Source organism: Melanotaenia boesemani, chromosome 3 (assembly GCF_017639745.1).
Source record: "Melanotaenia boesemani isolate fMelBoe1 chromosome 3, fMelBoe1.pri, whole genome shotgun sequence".
Lineage (NCBI taxonomy): Eukaryota > Metazoa > Chordata > Actinopteri > Atheriniformes > Melanotaeniidae > Melanotaenia > Melanotaenia boesemani.
The window spans coordinates 35,035,127-35,058,741 of record NC_055684.1 but is presented as its reverse complement, the minus strand read 5'-3'; the positions used below and the strand labels follow the sequence as shown (position 1 = coordinate 35,058,741).

Sequence of the window (23,615 nt, the reverse complement as noted above, 5' to 3'; positions counted from 1 at the left end):
GAAATACGTTGTGAACTGTTTCAATCTCCTTTAGTTAAAATATCAACTAGTGACACCTAAAGAGTTCATAACTTGTTTCAGCTAATTTGTGTTATCTGTTGAAAAAATGCCATACTCACTTCTGTGGATTTTAAGTTTGTAACATGGTGCTCTCCACACACAGAGTAGTAATAATTAGACGGTATAATACAAAATTGCTTCAAATGTTTAAGTGGCGAGTGGCTCTTATATCCAGTTTAAAAAAATAATGAGATGATTAAGTTAGAATGTAATAGTTTACGGTCAACTATCACCAGAAAAACATAATGGGAACTATCTTGACTGTTCCCTTTGGCTCTTTGGAGAGGACCGACACAAAACTGTACAAGTGGTTGCCCTGGCAACCCATAAACTCACGGCTGCTGCTGGAGGAAAATCGTCACTACGACGTAAAAGTTTCTTTTTAAAAATTGCATTGTATAGACAAAACAAACTTGCCTGACTCAATTATTTTTTTATTTTTTTATAAAGCGAAGGCGTTTAAAACCGGATTTTCACAATGCCCGTGACTAATAATAACAATGCTTCACATGCAAAAAAGGTAACTGGTATCTTATTTTTGCTAACGTTAATTAGCCAACTAGCTTAGTCTTGATGTTAAAAAGCAGCTCTTAACATTATCGTTAACTTTGCAAATCATGTAGTTAGATGTGCCTTTTTTATTTTATTTTATTTATTTTTTTATTATTATTATTTATTTTAACACAGGGCCCAAGTGTTCAAAAGGGACCCGTCGCTAAGTCAACCAAAGCCCCAAGTAAGAAAAAGGTACGTTTTACTCAATGGCTCACAATATAGAACTGCGTGAAGAGTATGTAATTACAGACATAAATCTTTCTATGTGAGTCATTCTAGGATGAGGACGTGGCCGCGGACGTGGGTGATGGATTGGACGAGTGGGCTCCTGGGAAACTCCTTAAGCCTGCAGATCAGCTGGAACTTACTGAGACTGTAAGAGAAGGATAGGAATATTCATGGATGGATTATCACATAATAGACCGACGGTTCTATGTAGGACATTACTGTAGTCCTACATAGAACCGAAAAACCCAGAAAGAAGAAGTTACGATGCAAACTCAAGATGCTTTTTATGGTTATAAAAATTACAACAGGCTTTTATAAGATTTTTAATTACTTTGGGTTTATTTACCACATTTTCAAGAATTTCTTAGCATTTTTGTAACTCATTTTAAATTATTTCCAGCTGTGTGGTAATTTTAACCTAGTTTTGAACTATTTTAAGTTTTTCCCTTCTAGTGACAATCATTGCTTTTTAAAAAATGTTTCTTTTTCTCCCACATTTTGTCTTATTGTGATAATTTGATTATCTTTATTTGTCATTTTCATCATGTCATTTAATGTTTCTTTTTTTCTTATTCTGTTTTATTTATTTATTTAGTTATTGGTATGTTTTATATGTCTGAGATAAATTCATGGGTTCCGTGACTCCTTGAAACCCTGGGTACATTTTTCCTGGTCAATAATCTGTCCAAAGAAACATTTATTTCCTGCGTTAAGACAAACACATGGTGTTAACTGATGTATCTTGGACTTTGTTTTAATTGACTTTTATTCAGTCATTCTTTTTGTGAGTTATTTTATTCATTGCCTTTTATATCCAACATCTCTACTGATATGACTAGGAGCTGAAAGAGGAAATTACAAGAGTCCTGACAGCAAACAACCCACATGCTCCACAAAATATTGTCCGCTACAGCTTCAAGGTAAGAAGGTTGCAGCTTGATGCATGCAGTCACACCATTAAAGTTTGAATCCCTTTTTCTTAAAAAGAAAACTAAAAACATTTTTAAAATGTTACAAAACCCCTAATATGTAATTTGATTGAACCTGTATTTACAAATATAAAGGAAATTTTTTTAGTGTCTTCACTGACCATGTTTAAACAAATCTTGAATTTGATGCCAGCAACACACTCAAAAAGGTTTTGATAGAGGGATCCTTGTCATCATGTTACATCGCCCTTCCCTACTAACTACACTGCTTAAATGTGGGAGCTGAGGATACTATTACATTGTCCAAGATTCATCTACATAATTTCTTTCTGAATACAAGATTTTTGCTGCTCAATGGTCTGTGGTCATTGTTGTCTGATTCTCTTCCTCATGATACATCATATATTTTCAATCGAGACAGATCTGCACAGCAGGCAAGTTATTAAAGGACACATATACACACACACACACTCACACTGTGTATATGAAGCTATGCTGTTGGAAGTTCTTGCAGAAGGAAATCTCCTGAAAAAAACACAGGCCTCCCAGGGGAAAGCTGTCTAACCGATGTCTAAAATTCTAATATCTGCCTCTACATCAACGATACCTTCACACATAAGCCAATCACATGTTATAGACACTGATACACTATTATACGGCCGCAGGTGCTGATTTTGCACCTTTCACAATGGTCATTTATGGTACTTAATAAGATGAGCATATGTCCACAAACCTCAGTGGTGTTTCTGAACAGAGTTGATATAAAGCTGCTTTCCTGTGCAATACTGTTTCAGGTTATATTTCCGGATCCACGGATCAATTATATTGAGTTATAACAGTTTTTCATGGTACTCTGGAGACAGAGTGGGTTTACTGATTTGTGTAATGGGTTCTCATGTGTTGCTGGCTGAGGCCTCGAAGGTCACATGTAATGTATTTTCTGGAGATTTTTCCAGACTTTCTGAATGTTTTTTTCTACAATATTATACCCTGTAAATGTATTTAAATAACAACTCTTTTTTTGCAATTTGGAAATATTATTCATTATTCTTTGTTTTAAGTGGTCAATGACTCTGATAGACTGCATCTAAAAGCAGTAATAACCCATCCTTGGGTTGAAACACTAAATCTTTGCAACATGAAATAGAAGGAGTATCTGACCACAGTTAAATTAAAAAGATTATGAAAAAATGTGCAGATTTTTCTTGCATTTTAGAAAATATCCCAACTTATCTGGAACGAGGTTTGTAGTTGCTAACGTAAATTTAGTCGCCTTAGAATAAATGTATATACAGTAGCTTATTTGAGGCAGGCAGACATTCTTGCTTCACTTTTAGTTCCTTATTTTAACCCATTATTGTAGCTTTTAATATCACTTAAATAAAACCAAATTAAACAAACTCTGCTTGCTTGTTTAATGTTTGTCTCAGGAACGTTCCTTCAAAGCAATCAGTGTTGTGGATCAGTTGGCTGTTCACTTTGTGTTGGAGGGTAGCCTCTTGCATCAAGACTCTGATGAAGCTCGAAGGTGGAGGGTCAAGGAGGATTTCACTGAAGGTAGTTAATGAGGCATACTAGAGTTTTAGTCTATGTGAACAGAGCACATAATGACTGTTGTAGATGTAAAGGAACAAGACTCTATTTTCTTTCATATAAACTCCAGGCAGTGTTTTTGCAAAATGGGTTCCTTTATTTCTGCTATGTTGTAGTGCTTTCTTTGAGACACTAGATGTCACCTTCAAGTTGTGTGATGAAATGATAAAAGAAAATATCCACAGAATTTGCATGTAAAAAGTGTTTTCTAAATTGTCAAATGTGTACACTGTGTTCAGAGAATACAACAACTGAAACTGGAGAAGGATCTGATGAAGATCATGAAGAGACTCCGGTAAAAACATACTTCTTTTACAGGATTGACACCACTGTCTTGTGTTGCACGTATAGTCTTTGTTCCATTTATATAATGTGTTAAATAGGCCTGAACAATTTTAATGCACAAGGTAATTACATCCCAACTTGGATTTGAACTTTGTTGACCTCCACAGGCTACACCTGTAGAGGATGGAGGAGAGGTTGAGGAAGCCGCAGAAGAAGACAGACCAGACAGCGCTGTCTCCAAAACTGACAAGGAAGAGCTGAAACTTAAAAATCAGTTCAATTTCAGTGAGAGGGCCTCCCAAACTCTCAATAATCCTTTAAGGGTTGGTAGGAGCAGAATATTTAGTGTTTTCCTAACGCTGAACTAATATTTTAAAATGTGAAGTTTTAATGTTGAAGGGATTGAAAAAAACTGACTTAATATGTATATAGTCAAATATTCATAGTCTCAGTTGTTGATTGTAGTACATGAGCTAATTTTCTTTCTCTTCCAGGAAAGAGGGTGCCAGACTGAACCTCCTCCACGCAGCAATTTCTCTGCTACTGCTAATCAGGTACTTCAGTCCCCGACTTGTTCGACAGATCTGTTCTGGCTTGACTTGTTTCCTCATTGCTGAGCATCAGTGAAAGTTTGCTCTTGCGTGGGATGACTTCAATATCTGGTCTCTCTACAGTGGGAGGTCTATGATGCCTACCTGGAGGAGCTACAGAGGCAAGAAAAAAATAAAGAGAAGCAGAAAGCTCCACAGCTGAAGAAAGATAGTGAAAAAATTAAGAGAAAGGTGATGCTGACGGAGGCTCAGGTACATTATTGTTATCTGTTTACTGACACTCCTGCATGATTATAGCATGATCTAATAATTTAATTTGATCACATTTACATCTGATCCTACACATCAAATATTTAATCTTTATATTGCAATAGATGCCAAGTCCTAACCTTTATTTGGCGGTTTTTTTAGATTTATTATAATTTCTGTGTTATTATGTTATTATAAATCAAATTGAATTACTGTGTAGCAATATATTAAGTTTTTTCAAAGTTTCCATATATATTTTTATTTTTGTTACAGATTGATGATATCAGTAGAGTTGGCAAAGCGTCCAAGATCTGTGAACGAATGATCAATCAAAATACATTTGACGACATAGCGCAAGGTATTTTCTTTTAATACACTAAGTGAACTAATATCCTTTTTGATGAATAGGTAAACACATCCTCCTTTCTCTTATAATTTATCTCTTTTTATGCCCCTTTAGATTTTAAATACTTTGAGGATGCTTCTGATGAGTTTAGGGACCAGGAGGGCACCCTTTTGCCTTTGTGGAAATTTCAGTACGACAAAGCCAAAAGACTTTCTGTCACTGCCCTCTGCTGGTATGTTCTGCTATCAACTCTGCCAAAATCTCTACCAAATTATATATGTATATATATATATATACATATATATATATATATATATATATATATATATATATATATATATATATATATACATATACATATATATATATATATATATATATATATATATATATATATATATATATATATATATATATATATATATATATTGGCAGATATCACCTTTGCTGTCACAAAAAAGAGGAGAATGACTATATGAGCAATCTGTTCTTAACAGGAATAACAAGTATCAGGATCTATTTGCTGTGGGAATGGGATCATGTAAGTACCACTGATAGTAAACATGGCTAATTTCATCCAATGTTTTCATTAGATAAATTAATCTGTTTTTGCATCCTCCAATTTTCTGCCTTGTCTTACTGCCTGAATAGATGACTTCACCAAACAAGGTCATGGCATGCTCATCTTTTACTCAATGAAGAACTCTGCTTTCCCAGAACACATTTACCCAACAACGTCTGGCATCCTGTGCCTGGACATTCATGAGCAACACACCTACTTAGTGGCAGTAGGCTTCTATGATGGTTGTGTGGCTGTCTACAACTTGAAGGTGGAAGGAGTAGAGCCTGTTTACAAAAGTACTGCAAAGACTGGCAAGCACACTGATCCTGTCTGGCAGGTGAGAGTAGGGGGCATGGCAGAAGTGGACAAGGTGCTGAGAACTCTGTGTATGTGTGTGTGTGTGGTGTGTTGTTTGAGCAGATGTCAGCCACTTCACCTTAGCTTGCTTTGTGTCCATATATAGTACCACTCAAAAGCTTGGACACACATTACACATTAAAATTAATGAATACGTGTGTCCAAACATTTAACTAGTAGTTTATGCTTTTGCATTAAGTTGGACAATTAAAAAGATTTATGGTAAAACTTAGTTTGAAGAAAGAATAGGCTGGTAAAACATGCTAATCTGATGCTGAGTTATGTAAATATCCTGTCTTAATACAGAATTTCAGATGCTGGAGAATGATGGAAATGCATGACATATTTTAGTCAAATATTAATTTTTTTCAGAAATGAAAAGTTTTAAATGTGTTTTTTCATTGGGCTTTTTGCATGTTTTATTCAGGTGCGTTGGCAGAGTGATGACATGGACAACAATCACAATTTTTATTCTGTGTCATCTGATGGCCGAGTCCTCTCTTGGACACTAGTCAAGGTTATATAAAGAAATATATTTGATCACTGATACTGTTTGTACAGTTTAGATTAATTTTTTTTCATATGCACTTCAGATAAAAGTATTTGTGTGTTTGTTTTTGTGTTGGTTTTCCCAGCATTTGTACTTATACATAACTGCATCACTGTGTGTTGCATGACTGCAGAATGAGCTGGTCTTTTCAGACATTATCAGACTGTCAGTGAATGGTGCTGTCTCAGAGGACCCAGAGGGTGCACTGCTGCCCAGCATTGGTAAGACTCACTAACTAACTTATAAAACATTTTGGTAGTAATCTGCTAGTTATTTTGATTTGCTCTGGTCAGGTCAGGCTGGTGTCTTTAACAGTGTGTGTCCTGACACTTCTTGTGTACAGCTTGTGGTACATCCTTCGACTTCCATAAGCAGATTGATTATCTGTTCTTGGTTGGCACTGAGGAGGGGAAAATACACAAGGTATGTAGCAAACATTTCAACATACTGGTTTGGCTGGATGACACTTCTAAAATTGCATCAAGCATGTTGTTGACATGACTCATTTTGACAGTCGTACCTCCAGTGAGAGAGAAAGACCTAAAATTCCCTTTAGCTAAATTGGCTTACTGGGTGTGCCTGGCAGTACCACAAAGGCTAAAATGTTTTACACCATTGACGTATTGTTTAGATAAATAAAAATATGAACAATTCTGTTATTTCAACATATTGTAATGTCACACTCTTCAAGCAGGTTTGATTACAGATCAAAAACAAACTTTATGATGATAGTTAAAACATCTAAGAAATGTGGCCAAAAGTTTTGCTTATTTTGCATTTTCTTAAGTCACTGTATAATAATAAACTATGAATTTAAGCCCAACCTTTTTATATGCAACACAAACAAGTATAGTTTGGCAGAGAAATAGTCTGGTGTCTTTAATTTACTGGCTGCTACTTTAGTTAATACAATATCTGTGGCGGAGGGAAGTATTAATTCCTCCTATAGTGTGAGGCTTTTTAGACTGACTCAGTAAACAGACTAAAAAACTCTGCACACTGAGGTAAGTTGGGCATTCTCTTTAAGAATTCCACAAGGGGGCTTGTAACTGGTTTGGTTTCATACTGTCAGATGATAATATTTTGAGACATATAACACATAACCCCCAGTTGTACTGAGGAAGTCCAAGGAGATATGCCTCATCATGTTTTCTTGTCTTTTGTTTTTTGTTTTGTTTGTTTGTTTGTTTTGTTTTGTTTTTTGGGTTGTTGAAGTGTCTGTTGTTGACCATCATTTGTCCATTAGTACTTTCATAAATTTGTCCATGTTTTGCAAGCAGTGCAAAAACTGGCTGCCTAAAGTGTGACTGTGTCCAAATAAACAAACATTTATCTGTTTAAGCACACAAAAAGGTGACACTCATTAAATTAAATGAAAAATGCTGCCTTAGAGACAATTTTGTGATTTAGTGTAACTTAATTAAGAGCCACTCATAATTAGTTAAATACAACAGCTGATTATATCTGCTTGCTGATTTTATAAATAGTGCCCCATCTTTATTTTTTGTTCCAAATAAACAAGTTAAATCACATTAAAGAGCTACAACATACCAATGGGAAATTTATTACTTAATTTAAAAATAATATTTAAAAAATTTCATGTATTTGAATCTTGCAACCAGTAAAATATTTCTAATACAATGTTTAATCCCCAATGCAGCAACAGATAAATATACTGCATGCTTCACTTAGATAGAGCGGTTTACTGATGTCACTAGAGTGCTGTCTTTTTCCTATGTTCCACGTTTAATTTTCCTTTCATGAGTTTTGAGTTGTGGCAATGGATCACACTGTTTCTGTAATTTGGGTTTGTTTTTATTGTGTAAATAATGACACCATTTGATATGACTTGTTGATCTGAGTTCTATTTACCTGTTTTTAGGCCATGCGAAGGACCAATTTTTTGTCTGTACAATTCTGTTCTGAGACATTCAACCTTTGAACTGATATTTTAAAAAAGCCATGTTGCTCCATCTGTTAAGAAATGATTAACAAGGCCCTTCTTACCTCCTGCCCCTGCCAACTTGCCGACACACAGATGTGTGATGCAATTTGCTCCATTTGATACCTCAAGCTTCAGTGGCTAAGACACCTTCATAAAAGACAGCTTAATAAATTAATAAATCTTTCACCTAGGTACAGGTCAAAAATCAAATTGTCAGTGTTTGGAAATTCAACAGCTGTCCCCACAACCTATTAACATATTCACCCTGGTTTGTGTCATTTATTTATCCCTGCAGAGGAACTCTGCTGCTTTCATGAAACCTATTTTGTTAATGGCAAACAAGCTGGTTTAAAACTATCAGGTTGGTTTACTGCTTGTCTAAGCACAAGACTTTTCCACAGCTGTCAGTGGAAAATTATGCCCACATGAATTAAGCATTCAGTAGAAAATCTTAGATTTTAGTTCCTCCACATGGTATTTTTTCAAAATATGGCTTACGTTTGGTATGTCTTTTTAAAGATGTTAATTTATCATAGAGACCAGTTCTCTAGCTATAAAAACAAAGGTAAATTCTTCTCTGTTGCACTAAAGGAAGCAACATGAACCCAGGCCTATCTCAGCCTCAGCTTACAGATTGTGTATTTTTAATATCAAACCTCTGTCAGAAACCGAAGACAACATTGTCTCAGGAATATTGGTTTTTTAGATGTTTTTTCAACTTGTTTTATTAAAGTACAGACTTTGTGTCTATTCCCCAGTGTTCCAAGAATTATTCAAGCCAGTTCCTGGAGACATATGATGCCCACACCATGGCAGTAGATGCTGTAAAATGGAACCACTTCCATCCAAAGGTTTTCCTCTCTTGCAGTGCAGACTGGACTGCCAAGATTTGGGACCATACCATAAAGTAAGAGACATGTAAACGGGTTTGCACATATTATCTCACAGTAACCATAAAATATACATTTTGCCATATGTAACCTTTCTGTCACATACAATTTCAGTTTCTGTGCAGTTGTTTAGTTCTACATTATTACAGTGTCAAGTGTGGAACAGTATAAACACAAGTCTATAACAAACATTTGTGGCAGTGAGGTGCTGCAACACCACTGGTTTAAAGGAGCTTCCCATTGTAGAAAGGTGGCAGCGATGAAGCTGTTGAGAGATCATGTACTTGTTGCTGCGCTTTGGATTTTGCTTGGCACGAGTGCATTTGCTGTAGAGGGTGAAAACTTGAAGGAATGAGAAATACTCAGTATTAGAGTTTCATTTAATGACTCCTTTAATGTTTTGGTGTCATGTAAGATGTATATGAATGGTTAGTTTTGTATTTGAGTGTTATTAAAGTTGTTGTTCCTCTGTCATTTAGTGGGAAGAAAATTGAAGACACATTTTACATCTCACTTTTTATGGAAAGCAAATGTTGCTGTTAGTTACAGAATGGCAACATTTTCTTTTTAGTGCTGTATCATCGTCTTTATTAACACCACTAATACTCTGTGCAAATATTTATGTACACTGTGAAGTAAGTACAAGATAATTACTATTGCTATAATCTCCCCATTATATTGCAGTGTATTAGTCTTTATTACCTTCTTATACTTGTTCTGGGTCCAGCATAATTTTCCTGGCTCATTTGACTAACCCACAGTGCCTCCCACATCTTGTCAGCACCAGCAGCTTGACTGAATAATGATAGTAATCATTTGCCCATTATGAGAAACACGTTTTTCAACTGTGATCTGCAGCATCCTAAAGATAAAAAATGCATTGTTTCTAGGAGAAAGCAATTTACCAATAAGAGAGTGACCAAAATCTCAATTTGGTGTTTTCTGTTAAGGAAAGTGTTGTGTGCCCATTGTGAGCTGTGAGTTACTGAATGCAAGAGTGATTTTTGGTCATTTGCTAATGCTGAACACTTTGAGCAGATGTAAAGAAGTTTAAAAAAAGGCTGCTGGAACCGTACATGTCCACTATAATCAATTAAACTAGCTGCGCTGAGAGTAAGATTAGTGGGTGAGAGTTGGGAATGTTCTGCAAACAAAAATATTCTTTTTTGCTCAAGGTGTGTGCAGTAGGCTACACATAAATAAACTGCCTCATACTGGAGATGACTCCAGAATCTTTTCTTTTTGCCAGTGACAGTTGGACAGTGTTGGTTATAGCTGTTGAAAATAACTAGCCACAATCTCTATAAAGGGCTGAAGTTTGAAAGTAATGTTCTGGGTCCAACCCAAAACTTAAGCTCTAATATCTTGCATATGTTGTGATCGATTATACATTCTGGTTTGTTTATTAAAGTTCATTTAATTGTAATAATTATATACTAAAATTACCATGCTCTCAGAAGTTGAGAAGACAATCCACAAGAAAGCCAAAAAGCACTGCTGGAGGAGGAAGACCAAAAACAAATAACCAAACAAAATACAGAACAATGAAAACCATGAGCATGTACATACGCAGATGAGTGACAAAAAATCAGGTTTGTCATCCAAGACAAACACAAGATAAAGGTAACTGAGGACATCTAAGGAAACGGAAGCGGAAAAACAAAACAGATAAGAACCAAGGGCTGAAAACTGAGTAAAACAGAACACGGGAAGCAGAGCTGAAATACAAAAGGAGGATTTATTTAAGCTAAAGAAGAAACATAAAACACAGAACTTGAACATGAAAAAGCAACATTCAAATGCAATTGTATATATGTATTGTATTCAGGACACAGAGGTATTTGGGTTGTTTCTAAAGTCCTGGCTACAGTTGGCAATAACATGTCTTGGATGATATGATCAAAAGTGCAGCATTAAGTAATTCAACTTACACCTAAAACTAAAACACATCTCTGAAAATGTTTACAGTGACCACTGATAATCAGATCTGAGTTCCACATTGCATACAACCAGTAGGAAGCAAAGAGAAAAGCACTGTGACTGCTAATCTTTCTGCAAAATCCCAAATTGCATTCAATAATCAGAACAATATAATTAAAGATTTAGATCTGGTCATTTTGCAATCTAGTTTAAGTTTCTTTTATTTGTTTTAAAATCCCTCCATGGTCAAGCCTCTCTTAACTGTGGCGAGAACGAAGCAGAAGCTCTGAGGACATCAGGCCTTTGTTGTTGCTGGTTCCAGATTGTGTCTTGCCTCTGCATATCAGACAGGCCTCCTTGTTGCCTGCTTTTACATCTCTTCTTAAAGCCCACCTGTTCTCTTTGGCCTTTAGACATTTTTGAAATGTTGATATTTTGCTTTTATAATATATAGAAGCCATAAATAAATAAATACATTTTTTTTATTTTTCTGTTTCCTAATGCTTTGATAACTTTTATTCACTTTGCATTTATTCTTCTGTACAGTGCTTTGGTCCTCTGTGGTTGTTTTAAAGTGCTTTATAAATAAATTTGGACAGGATTTCATTTTCTTTTTCCTCTGTGTCTGTTTGCAGCAGTCCAATGTTCACCTTTGACCTGAGTGCAGGCGTTGGAGACATAGCTTGGTCTCCGTATTCCTCTACTGTGTTTGCTGCTGTGACAACAGTTGGAACAGTAAGAGTAATTCTCTGTTTTTGTATTACTTTTAACAAATCACAGCATAACTTAACTTTTAAAATTTCCAAACTATTTTGGTTGTCTTGGCCTTCAGATTTTTCTTTTGCATGTGAAGAATATTTTTAGAGTTATCAAGCACTTGCATTTCCTTCTGCATTTAAATGTTTCGCATTTTTAGCTGTAATTAGATTTTGCACATTCTGCATCCAACAAATTCTGTGCCACATATTTATATTAATTTATAATAACATGTTATTCTGAAAAAAAAACTTTGTTCTGTCATAAATTTCTTAATTTGTTTGAATGTGTTAAACAAGACTCAATTTTAACATTCCAACTGGAATGTGGCACTTATTATAATTCATTAACATAAAAAAGCAACCAATGGCTGTGAAAGAACAATGTGCTAAAATAAAATCCCCAACATTGATATTTGGGTATTTTTCTGTTCTGTTTCACCTGGGTGGCGATGACTGTCGCCTGTCACTGTCGTTGGTCGCCTCCCAAGCCCATAACTTCAGTGGCCTATTCTTTGTCAGGTTTTTTGTTTTTTGTTTTTCAGAAACCTGCTCAGATGTATGTGGCTGGAGGCGCATTTTGAACCCAAATCCAGTCTGTTGCGTGTTATTTCATTGTTTTATGTGGTATCACAAACACCAGGGGTGAGAAAAACAGACTCCGACTGGTCATGAAGGTGCTCTGTGATTGATAGCTAATGCTAGTTTTCAATATGAAGAAATAAATAAAGACAAGACATTCCACTTGGCCAAACACAAAGTTTAGTCTCCCTGGGCAAGAATACAAACATTATTGTTGAGAACTGTAATGTTTTACAACTACATCAATAATTGCAGTTTTGAAAATTAACAAAAAAAAATTCAATCAACAGTTTTACTAAAAGCCTAATTTTATCACCTTAATGAAAGCAGAATTTGTGACATAACTGTTGAATTAGACTAAATTAATTATTGATAGCCTAGTAATTGTAAAATCTGAAATGTTGTTTTATTTGCTTCCTAATTTGGGCTACAAAAGGGGATACGGGACTAATCATGTTTCACAATGTCTAAAGCTGAATGGCAGACAATGTATGAAGATCAATCCATGTTATAACCATTCTCACACCTATATCTGGGCCCATAGGATGTTGGTTGAACGCTGTGATCACACAGTCACCGTGTAAAATAACATGAGCTTGATGCTTATTTGACTGAACATGCGAAATAGCAAATAGTCACACTATCTACCACCTGCAACCCCCCCAACCCCCACCCTTTTATTATAATCCTAATATAGTTATAGACTCAGCTAGCCAAATCATGGGTAAGCCTTAGATTAATTCTGAATAACCTCAGGCAATCGAGTTTGTTCAAACATTGTTTCATGTAACAAATGAGCTTCATGCTCTGACAGCAGTTATTGATTTCAGCCAAAAAGTAATTTTAGTGGATGCTTTGTTGCCTATCGCCACATATTTTCTTAGAATGGCTGCAAGCTGTCCCCATCTGTTTGTCTTCACAGCCTGCGCCACACTATATAAGTCCAGAGTGTTGTGTCTGACACGTTTCCTGTCCAGTGTGCCAAATGAAGTCGAGTGAGAGAGAGGAAATGAGAGTTGTGCAATTTTGAGAGACACCTTATGTGATAGTGCATGTATGTGTGTCATGTCCTCTTCAGTGCCAGCACTTTGTCACCAGAGGCACAAGATGCATCGTGATACACTCATCACTCGTTATGTAGATTATTTCACAACCAAGCTAGTGTGTTAATAAGAGAGGACACAAATAAGGACATAAATAAGCCACAACAATTTTATAGAACACAAACTGCAAGCGGCATAAATAAAACCAACAGCGTGTTTACACATCTTCTTTCTTAAAATCATGTACCAAAATGCTCTAGAAAGCTTGTTAATTGTTGTGTGTGTGTTGTAATTTATTCTCAAAGCTAGATCACAAGAGAGTTTTATTTGTAAGCCTGGTCAGATTTTGAAGAACGACAGAGTGCTGTCAGTGTTCTCACATTTGTTGCATGATGTTAATCAGCATAAAACCTCCCAGCATAAATGTTTGTTGCAGTACATTTGTCATTTTCTGTGACAAGTATCTGACAGAGCTCAACTGACTCATCATGAGATGCATGCTCCTTGACGTGTACTGTTGATGACATCCTGGCTTTCTGCTACTTCTGTCACACTGCAAAGTGTCAGAGACACAATGGTGTGAGTGTTGTGTGGGTTTGTGCATGATTGCGTGCACATGTTCAGAAGGTTAATGAACTGCCTGGTAGGCTGAGGTGTAAGAATAACACACAGTTGTGTGGTGCCAACAAATTCTTTCTGTCTCTGTCCTCCGTCTGAGCTGACCGTTTAGGAAATCAAGTGTATGGATGAAATGATGAGTTGTCTGGGAAGCCAGTTTCTTCGTCTTCAGATCCATGTTTCCTCCGTCTAGTGCACGTCCTTTGAACCCTTTGCAAAGAGACTGCTTTGTATTTAATTTAATGTTTTACAATGCTAGATTTCATACTTGTAGAGCAATGATCCAAAGGAGTGTGAAAGTTAATTGTAAGTATTACTCAGAGAAAATCTCATTTTTCCATCTGAGTCTAAACAATATCTACATTGTTTTTCATTTTGAATCGGGATAAATTTTTGTGCTGTGCTGCGAACACAATCAACAGCAAAATAATTTTAGCCACCTAAAATAAATAGCAAGTAGTACTATTTAGAGTATGTCAATGCTTCATGCTACCTTGAAAACAAGAAACTGAAGCTGATAAATCCATCTATACTCTCTTCAAAGCTACCTAATTGTCTTGACAAAGATCATTTTACCTCCCTTAATATAGATAGTCTCGTCACCCTCATCTGATTTTGGTGTGTCTGAGGGTTAGTTCAGGCAAAACATGCTGGAATTCCAAAGTCATGTAGTTATTATGACATGTCCAACTATCCAACAGCAGCTCATTAATGTGAAGAACAGGATAGAGCTAGGACCTTGAACTGAACAAACTATTCTAGCACAAAGTTCTGTATTTTATATCTTAAAATGAAAAGCACAGTTGTCCCTGAAAGAAAGGAATGAGGATCCACAGAGAACAAAGTGAACTGGAATAGCTTCATAGTTTATAGAAGATACCAGACATAGTCAGTAGCTATCATTTAACTTAATATGACAGTAAGCTTAATGCACATATATAAGAAAGTACTGATAGACTTTTCACACATGGTCTGGTGACTTGGGGTTCTCAGCAAAGTGGTGCTTTCAGATGGTTTTCTACAGGCTAGTTTCCTTAGCATCACTTTCATCCATCATTTGGGCCTTTTGATAACGTAATCCCCTTTCAACCTCCCTGCAACACAAGACAACAATAAGCAGACTGGTTAGATGTTTATGTTGCAGTTAGCATGGAAATAAAGTATGTTATGAAGCAGGATAATATATCCTTACACAAGAGGACAACATCACAATCTTAAATGGAACCATGAGTGAAAAATTGATTTTTCTGATCAACCAGCTCATTTAGGGTCTTTGCATTATATATTTTTTACATGTGATGAAGCATCTTGAAGTACTTTCTGAGGCTTTTCAACCACATGTTTGAAAAGGGGTTCATTTCTTGATGCTTTGAACACTCAGTGGTGACACCAGCTGATAATCTTTGAGGTTTAACAAATGGTGTAAGATAGTATGCATGCATACATTAGTGTGCACCACTCTTTAAAATTCCAATTAGATTTGAAATCTACACTTTTATATGCTATATAAACCAGCACTCAAAGTCACATTTTTTTATTCTAAATATATTATATAATTTCTTGTATAATTTTTCTTCCCTTTACTTTTACATTTTATGTGACGCTACCACAGCATGAATGTCAGTGTAAGTATGCTCTTATTGTCAGAAAATGGTTGTTGAGTTAAAAGCTCAGATGCACCGGAAGAGCAACAACATAAAAAGTGAAATTCACAGTATAATGCATTCACATTTGCAAACTTTGATTCTGTAAAAGTAGATCATCTGTATCTGTGTCAGAATTCCAACTGTAGTGTCATTTTAAGAGAACAGGTAGCTACACACAAAAAGATTAAGTGCAAAGTTATAAAACAACAAAAGGAGAAAATGCCTCCACCCTTACTCCATGTTGTAGTTATTATTTATTTGAGAGTTTTATTTAAACATAGAGGCAAATAAAAACGAAATTAAACCAATATTCCAATAAAATAATTGACTTTTTTAATTTAACTCAACACTGTATTGTTTATGTATTTTACAAAAAGGAATTAGAATTTCCCTGCAGCTCCACCTGAAGTTTGCCATCCCAGAAGGAAGTATAGATTAGGTTGGCAATTTAAAATCATCTGCTGCCCATAACAAAATGCTCTTTTCTGCAACAGATTATCACCTAAGACCATCAGTTACAAAGATATAGTGAGAAATATGGAAAATATCAGTTGGGGTCAGGGTAGACATGCATGTGTAAGACTGTGTGTCATCAACAAACCTTTTTCTTTTAAGAAGTTTTTTAATGATTGCAATAATGAAGACGATGAAGAGGAAAGCAGCAACGCATGTCAGACCCACCAACCACGGTTTAAGAGTCACTGATTTAGATCCTGCTGCTGTGAATGATATTAAAAATGATTAAGAAGGGTATTTAAAGATAATCAGAAACATATTTAGCAGAATTTACTGTTTATAATCTAAATCTTTATTAAGAGACAGTTTAATATAAAAATATTTTTTATTCTGACTCAAAATTTCAACAAAATCTGTTGATTTTGGTTTAGTTTTGGCCAAAGTCTTTTCTCAGTTGATTTATTTTTTATTTTATTTTTCACAGTAACAATACATTCAGCTTAACAGCTTAGATTGGGGATATCTAATGGGCCATCGTCCTGTGGACTTTAGATGTTTCCCTACTCCAACACACTTGATTAAAATCAATGGATCCAACAGTTTGTTATCAAGTTCTGCTCAATGACCTGTTGATTTTATTTCTATTCTATTCTATTGTATTCTATTCTACAGTCATTTAGCAGACGCTTTTATCCAAAGCGACTTACATTTGAGAGTAAGAACAAGAAGTCAGGCGTGTTGAAGCAGAGAACAATTAAAATCTGCATGACTGTGGCCCCCAAGGACCGGAGTTTGACATCTCTGAACTATACTGCTCTCCTCAGCAGGTTGTTGTCAAGCCTGTAAATGACCCTTTAGTCTGAGTCAGGTATGAGGAAACAGGAAACATCTAGAATCTGCTGGACAGATCCCTCTGGGACCAGAACTAGACATCCCTGGCTTAGATATTGTAAGTTATGGGTCCCAGAGAGCTTTTAAGATAACTGTCTCTTAGAAAATATAGAAACACATAATTTTTCTGTTCATAGATAAAGAGAACTATTTTTTAAAAGTTTTACCATTTTCAGCAAAGCAGCTGGTGGCAGACAGCAGTACACACAACACGAGTAGATTCATCCCAAGTATAACAGACCCAGTCCATTCAGCGCAGTATAAAACACTGAATTTTCAGCTCAGCGTGACTGTTAAGAGACAGACGCACACTGTGCATGATGTAAGTCTGAAGCATTTTTATCTGTATGTAGTCAAAGTTCATAGTCCACAGGAATATCAGCTTAGAAAATTGGGTGTGTGATCTCATTTATTAGTCATGATATCAGTTTTCATCTAGAGCCTACAAATACTACCTGCTACAAAAACATTAAATGCAAAAGTTCAGTTCTCATTTTATGTTCATTATATTTCATTTTCTAAGCTGTTATTTATAATTAATAGATGAAAAAAATCCAAATTAGAAAACCCTCTGATGTGCATCTTAGATGGCCAGTAAATGTGTTTGAGATGTTGTACCATGTAACTACAATGTACTCTGCAATTATATCTGGAGTTTAGTTTAGAGCTATTGTACAAGACTGACCTTCAATATGTTTTAAAAAGTCTGTGGCAAAGGCTGTTTTCTGCTTTGCCTTTTTTATAATTACCTCCCTAATGCGCAGTTATAAACACATATATATCAGAGTATATGCACATAACAACAACTCCCCAAATTTGACAACTAAATACTCTCTTCCAGGAAGTAATTGAGATAGTTTTTTTTGCAAGGTTATGTGTATCCAAAAATTGATGCGTGGTTATAAAAGCACGAAACCCATGAAAATTTCTGGCAGAAAGGTCTAAGGGCAAGGCATTCAGGCAAGGCTGTTCAGGAGGTCAACACAGAGGCAGAACAGGTACGTAGATGTGGTGGCTCTTGAGACATCAACCAGAAAAATATTATCAACACATGGACGTAAAAATATACCCACACACACACAGACACACACAGGCTGCAGTGAACTGTTCTCCCTCTGAAAAATGCCCTCAGGTTAATTACTCTAGACATGACAATGAAAGGCTTATGAGATTCAGTCATGACTGTACAAAATCCTTTCTAGTAAACATACAGGAAGTGTGCACAAATAATAAATAAATGTCTTCACAAAGACAAACTAAAAATAGTGCTGTCTTTAGTAGAATCAAAGCCAGACTTGTTTGGAGCAACCTCACACTGCTAGTAGGTTTGATGCATTCCTAAAGTGGGAAACATTTCATGGCACAAAGTCACAACTCCACATTGGATGTCTTAACTGTTAAATAGCAGGTGTTGTATCAACATGTGAAACAGTCACTGCACCATTTATCTATATGGTTCCTTTTTTTGCCACCCCATGGTCGGTACAAAAGCAACCTGTGTTTCCTTAACATAGTACCACAGCTGTGGTTTTTATCAGGAATACTCCAAAATAAGTACTAGAATTAGTAAAAACGTTTTATTGTTCACGTTGAGCAAAGTAGTGTTATTTTATATTCCAAGTATATCATTCTGTTAACAAATGTGCGCAGATAAATAATGTTTTATTCATTATAGCATTAGCTTCATGTTGAATTTTTCCCTTTTTTATTTGTTTTTCTTGTGTCCCAAATCGAGTTTTTTCACATCAGAGATGGTTGTATTGACATGCAGGTGAGTGTTTGGTCAGTTGCTCATAACTTTGACTCTGAAATTCTGTTAATATGGGTTGTATTTTTAATACGAGGTAGGTTGACCTACCACTGATAGTGTGATCCTGGAGGTGTTGTTTCTAGGATGATGATGCCAGCTGCAACATTTATGAAAATTTCTGTACACAGCTTGAGAGGTGACTTCTATGAGCAATATGGCTTAATGTGCCAAATGCTGCAACCTCTATGGATGGTTGGAAGAATGCCAGTAAGCTGTTTACAATTTAGTCAAATTCAACATTTAAGGGGACCGAAACACTTTTTGTAAAAGCTGGGAATGCAATATTGTTCTTGTTCATTTTCCCAAATGGATCTGTTGTTCTTTGGTCTTTGCCTCAACTCCTTGTTTGTGAACTTCAGCCCAAATAACCAATAATCAAATAATTACCCACACAACATTGCAGCAAACCAGATGGTTTATATGAATAAGTCATAATTAATATATTCCAACTATTAGATAGGTCAACAAGTTGCCCAGATAAGATTACATGGTAGGCAGCTTTCAGTCATACATCAAGCTCAGCTCTTTTATAAGTGTTCTTTCTTTATTGTAGAAGCTGTTTTGTGATTTTTGTCAATATTTCCATCTCTTATCATTAATTTAAGCACATAAACATAACGAGAAAGCATCTAGTTCTAAAGGTATCAAAACTTTTTATTAGTCTACTGGGACTCATCGTAATCCTAATATCAAAATGTTCTAAAGGATTAAATTCATTAGCCATGAAACTTAAATTATGAAACTTAAAATGAAAAGGCTAAATTCTGTAATAAGTGACTTTATATATATGTTAATGTGAGTTAAGCAAAAGTAAATTGTCTCTCTGTTCCCAAGTTTTGCATGCATGACAGATGCACTGCAATCAGTCGTGACTAATGCACTATTACATGTGACTATTACATTAGTCTTTATATATGAAAGACAAAAACTCTGTTGTTAATGGCTGTAGGGAGAAGAGCAGTTTGCTGATTGCCTACAAATGATAACTGTGAAGCTTTGTTAGGTGCTAATAGACTAAGACAGTGTTAACCTTAGCAGGCCAGGCACAGTAATTTTTCTGATAAAAGAAATGGGCTGTTCTTTGTGATGGGCTCATTTGATGTCAACAGATTGTCTGAACGCACTTAGGCTGAGAACAGCAAATCTGTCATCTGGTCTCTACTGAATAAAGATGCCTAAAAAGATCACAAGCATCTTGGATCTGCTTGCACACACACACAGACACACACTGCTAACACGTGTGTGTGAACTAATGGATATTCGTGGACACTCATTGCATTATCAGGAACACCCTTCTTTTCACCGAATGCTCATTGAGTTGTTCACCATCATCCTCTTTTTCACATAAGATAACCCATACAAGATTAGTTTGGAGATAAATCTGAAGATTAAGTGTTCAGTTTTCTCAAATAAGAAAAAAACCCTATACTCGTACTATTTGTTGTAATAACACTGAAACATTAATTTATTTAGATGATAAAAAACACAAGTATACAACAAAGAGGTACTGGTAAACTGGTAGAATGAGTCCTCTTTCTCTCTCAGGTTCACGTCTTTGACCTCAACATCAACAAATATGAGGCTATTTGCCAGCAGGCAGTGGTGTCCAAAAAGAAAACCAAGCTGACACAGATCGAGTTCAATCCCATCTATCCTGTCATCATAGTGGGTGATGACCGAGGGTATGTCACCAGCCTCAAACTCTCTCCTAACCTCCGCAAGAAGCCCAAGGTAAGAGTCCTTACAGTCAGTTAAGCTAATCTGTGATACCAGTTTTAAGTCGTTTGTTCACTCTCTTGTTGTTATGAGGCTTGATTGGCACATACCAGCAGTAGTCCTGCTATCTGTTTTACTATTCTGAGTATTGTTTTAACACATGAATTTTATTTTCCTTTGACCTTATAATACTTCTTTCTTGTACCGTTTGAACAGTATAACAGCTCATTGGCATTATTTATGACTGCCAACTGATCCACATCAGTGAATGCAGATCAGATGATTCAATTATTGCAGAGTCCTGAACTCGTGTAAATTTTACCAAACCATAATCCCCCAACTCCCAATCACACCATTAGTATTGCAATTAGCATCACCCATATTTTTTCCTCTGTTCCTCTGCCAAATAAAATACCAAGACACAATTAGAAAAAAACAATCCACTTTTATCCGTCTGTGGCTGATGAGTGCCTGCAAGCTCAGTTGACCTGAGAAGTAATCACAGCAGTCCTTCTGAGCACAGGAGGAAACCAAATGGCACACTGCGTCACAACACTTTAATCATGGCCCATTAAGAGTTAGCACTACAGCCTTTCTATTTTCTTCTTCTGTTGTTCACATCACTGCTTGTAAACCCGGAGAAATTTTACTGACTAGAAAAAATGCATTCACACACTTCATTGTACATGGTGTTGCCACGGTGTCATGCAACAGTTCCCCCTCAACCACAAACATAGTTATACAATTGCAACACAACACATTAACACACACACACACACCGTTCTACTTCATTAGCAACCTCAGACTGTAGTCCATACGAGTGCAACTGGGAAATAATTGCAAAGTTCAGCACCACTGAAGTGCTTAGTGCATTTTTGGATACAGCATGGCACATGAGCATCAGGAGACAAAACCCACAACTATTTTTTTTTTTTACCAATATCTTACCAAGTTAACATTTAAGCCTGTTAAATAAGCTACAGTTAGCACCGGAGTCAATAGTCAAACTGAAAAATTCAGTTAGTATCTAAGGAATCAAAATGTTTAACAATTCAAGTGTGTTGTATTTTCCTGTTTGGAAATAATTCTAAAGTTAACAAGGTCATTTTGCCTTTCACACTTAAGGAAGCACAACATTGCTTGTATTGTTATGTGATGCTCCTTAAATATATGTATTTCTTCTGATTACTGATTAAGGAATTTTTTGTAAATGAGCTGTATGAGAAATTAGAAAATATGTTTGGAAATACTCTGAGCTCTGTGTTTATTGTTGTACCATAATGGCAGTGAACCATAATATGCTGTTATGTGCTGTTATTCTGGATGCAGAATTCTTTAAACCTGAAGGTATGTAGTGTTTTGTTTATGATGTGATGTGCAGTTAGCCTTTCTATCTAAAGAGAAGATTGCCAGTTATGCTGCATCAAGAGTTTATGTGAATTTGTTCAGGATCTATTTGGATCACCTTTTGTCTTATTAACCTTGAAATAATTACACTGTCATAAAATGCATCTTTTTCATGCTTTAAATGAGTAGTTAGCTCTGAATATGCCATAGTTTCTGTGTTTAACTCCCATACATTTGCAATATAGATAATCTTCATTAATATTTTTTACAGCTAATATTGATACTGATACAGGACTTAGAAATGTAATACATTTGTCTCTTTTTCATGATAAACATAGTATACACAATGCAGTAACTTTATCTGAATTAAATTTTCCCTGCAGACATGATGTCTTAGCAAGAAAAGCACAGCTGTGAACATTAACATCAAAATGGCTGCATTGCATTCAGAAGCTCTAGTTTCAGATTATTTTTTGTAAACTTGTTCAGCATGAGTGGCTAGGAGACCTTTTTACCAGCTAATGCTCGTTTTATTTGTTGTCAGTAAGCCCAGAGCAGTAGGATTTTTTTAAACCAAACCAAATTTGGAAATTTGCTGTCTTTTCTTGATTTCTTGAACAATTTATCTTGAATCTACTGCAGAAGACAGGACAACCGGGAACATTCCTTACAGCATAAGCTGTGCTTCTTGTTTCTTGGTGTTGTAACTTCTATAAAAACCTCCTGTTTTTATTTTTAGAAAAAGAAACTATCTTCTTTTTCTTATTACTCTAATAAATCTGTATCTGCAAACACCCAAACACCTATTTGTTCTTTAAAATAGAAACTAAAATGATTTTTTTGCAGTTTATCCATATATTTATAAATGTATTTGTGACTGTGTTAATTAATTCTTATAAGATATAATGTGTGTCCCCTCGTAAAGCTTAAACTCAAATTTATTTCCTGATCAAGACAGTTAAAATCACTAGAGGCTTTTGAACTTGTTTGATTTTATTGAGCTTCTTAAATCAAAGTCTAGTTCAGTAGGACAAAAAACTGTAATTGTAGTAAAGGAGCTTTGATAATGATAGGCTTATTAAATTATTCTATTACAGAGGTGGAATGAACACCTACAGCAATGTCTAGTAATGCTGAGCCAGAACTCTTATGAGGCTTTTCTTCTTTAATCACTCATTGCTTTTTATCTGTTCACACCATAATTTTTAGGCCCGTGACGTTGGAGCAGATTTAACAAAATGCAGATAAAAAAAAACATTAAGCAATAAAGTAATAACGCAATCTTCATCTAAACATCTTGTTTTTTTTTACTGTCCTTTTGTCTGCTGCCTACCACTGAGGTTAGTTTTTCCATATTACATGGTAAGCAAAAGGCCAAGTAACTTCTCATTCTTGTGTGTTCATGTACCTGTGTGTGTGTGTAGAGCAAGAAGGGTCAGGAGCTGCCTAAGGGTCCAGAAGTGGAAGTAGCCAAGATGGAGAAGCTTCTCAGTCTGCTGAGAGAACCGGAGAACATCACAGTTTAAGGTGGCCAGCATGGCGTCTCTGCTCAGCATTGCAGCATGGTACAATTTTCATTCATGAAAGCCCCACTTCTTCCATTCAGTGTTTGAAGTAAATGACATCAACATGACAAGGGAAGTATTTGTGTATGTTTATTAGGATGCTTTCTCTGGATGTAACATTAAATGTTGATTAATTATTCATATTCAAATAAAAACCCACTCGTTG

The 23,615-nt window shown here is 35.7% G+C and overlaps 1 protein-coding gene across 2 annotated transcripts; it reads left to right on the top strand.

Moving 5' to 3' along the window:
* The first annotated feature begins 391 nt into the window (after positions 1–391).
* Positions 392–23,615, top strand: dnai1.2 (dynein, axonemal, intermediate chain 1, paralog 2). Of its 2 annotated transcripts, XM_041981678.1 has the most exons (21): positions 392–428; positions 511–580; positions 748–807; positions 895–990; positions 1,683–1,763; positions 3,203–3,329; positions 3,605–3,660; positions 3,818–3,973; positions 4,145–4,204; positions 4,325–4,453; positions 4,724–4,808; positions 4,911–5,028; positions 5,294–5,337; positions 5,448–5,695; positions 6,143–6,232; positions 6,399–6,486; positions 6,609–6,688; positions 8,969–9,117; positions 11,656–11,755; positions 20,367–20,552; positions 23,309–23,615. In XM_041981678.1, exons 2-21 carry the CDS (start codon positions 539–541, stop codon positions 23,408–23,410), a joined length of 2,097 nt encoding a protein of 698 aa, XP_041837612.1. In that variant the 5' UTR covers positions 392–428; positions 511–538; the 3' UTR covers positions 23,411–23,615. The 2 variants fall into 2 exon arrangements, with proteins under 2 accessions (XP_041837612.1, XP_041837611.1); XM_041981677.1 differs by having other exon boundaries at positions 392–580.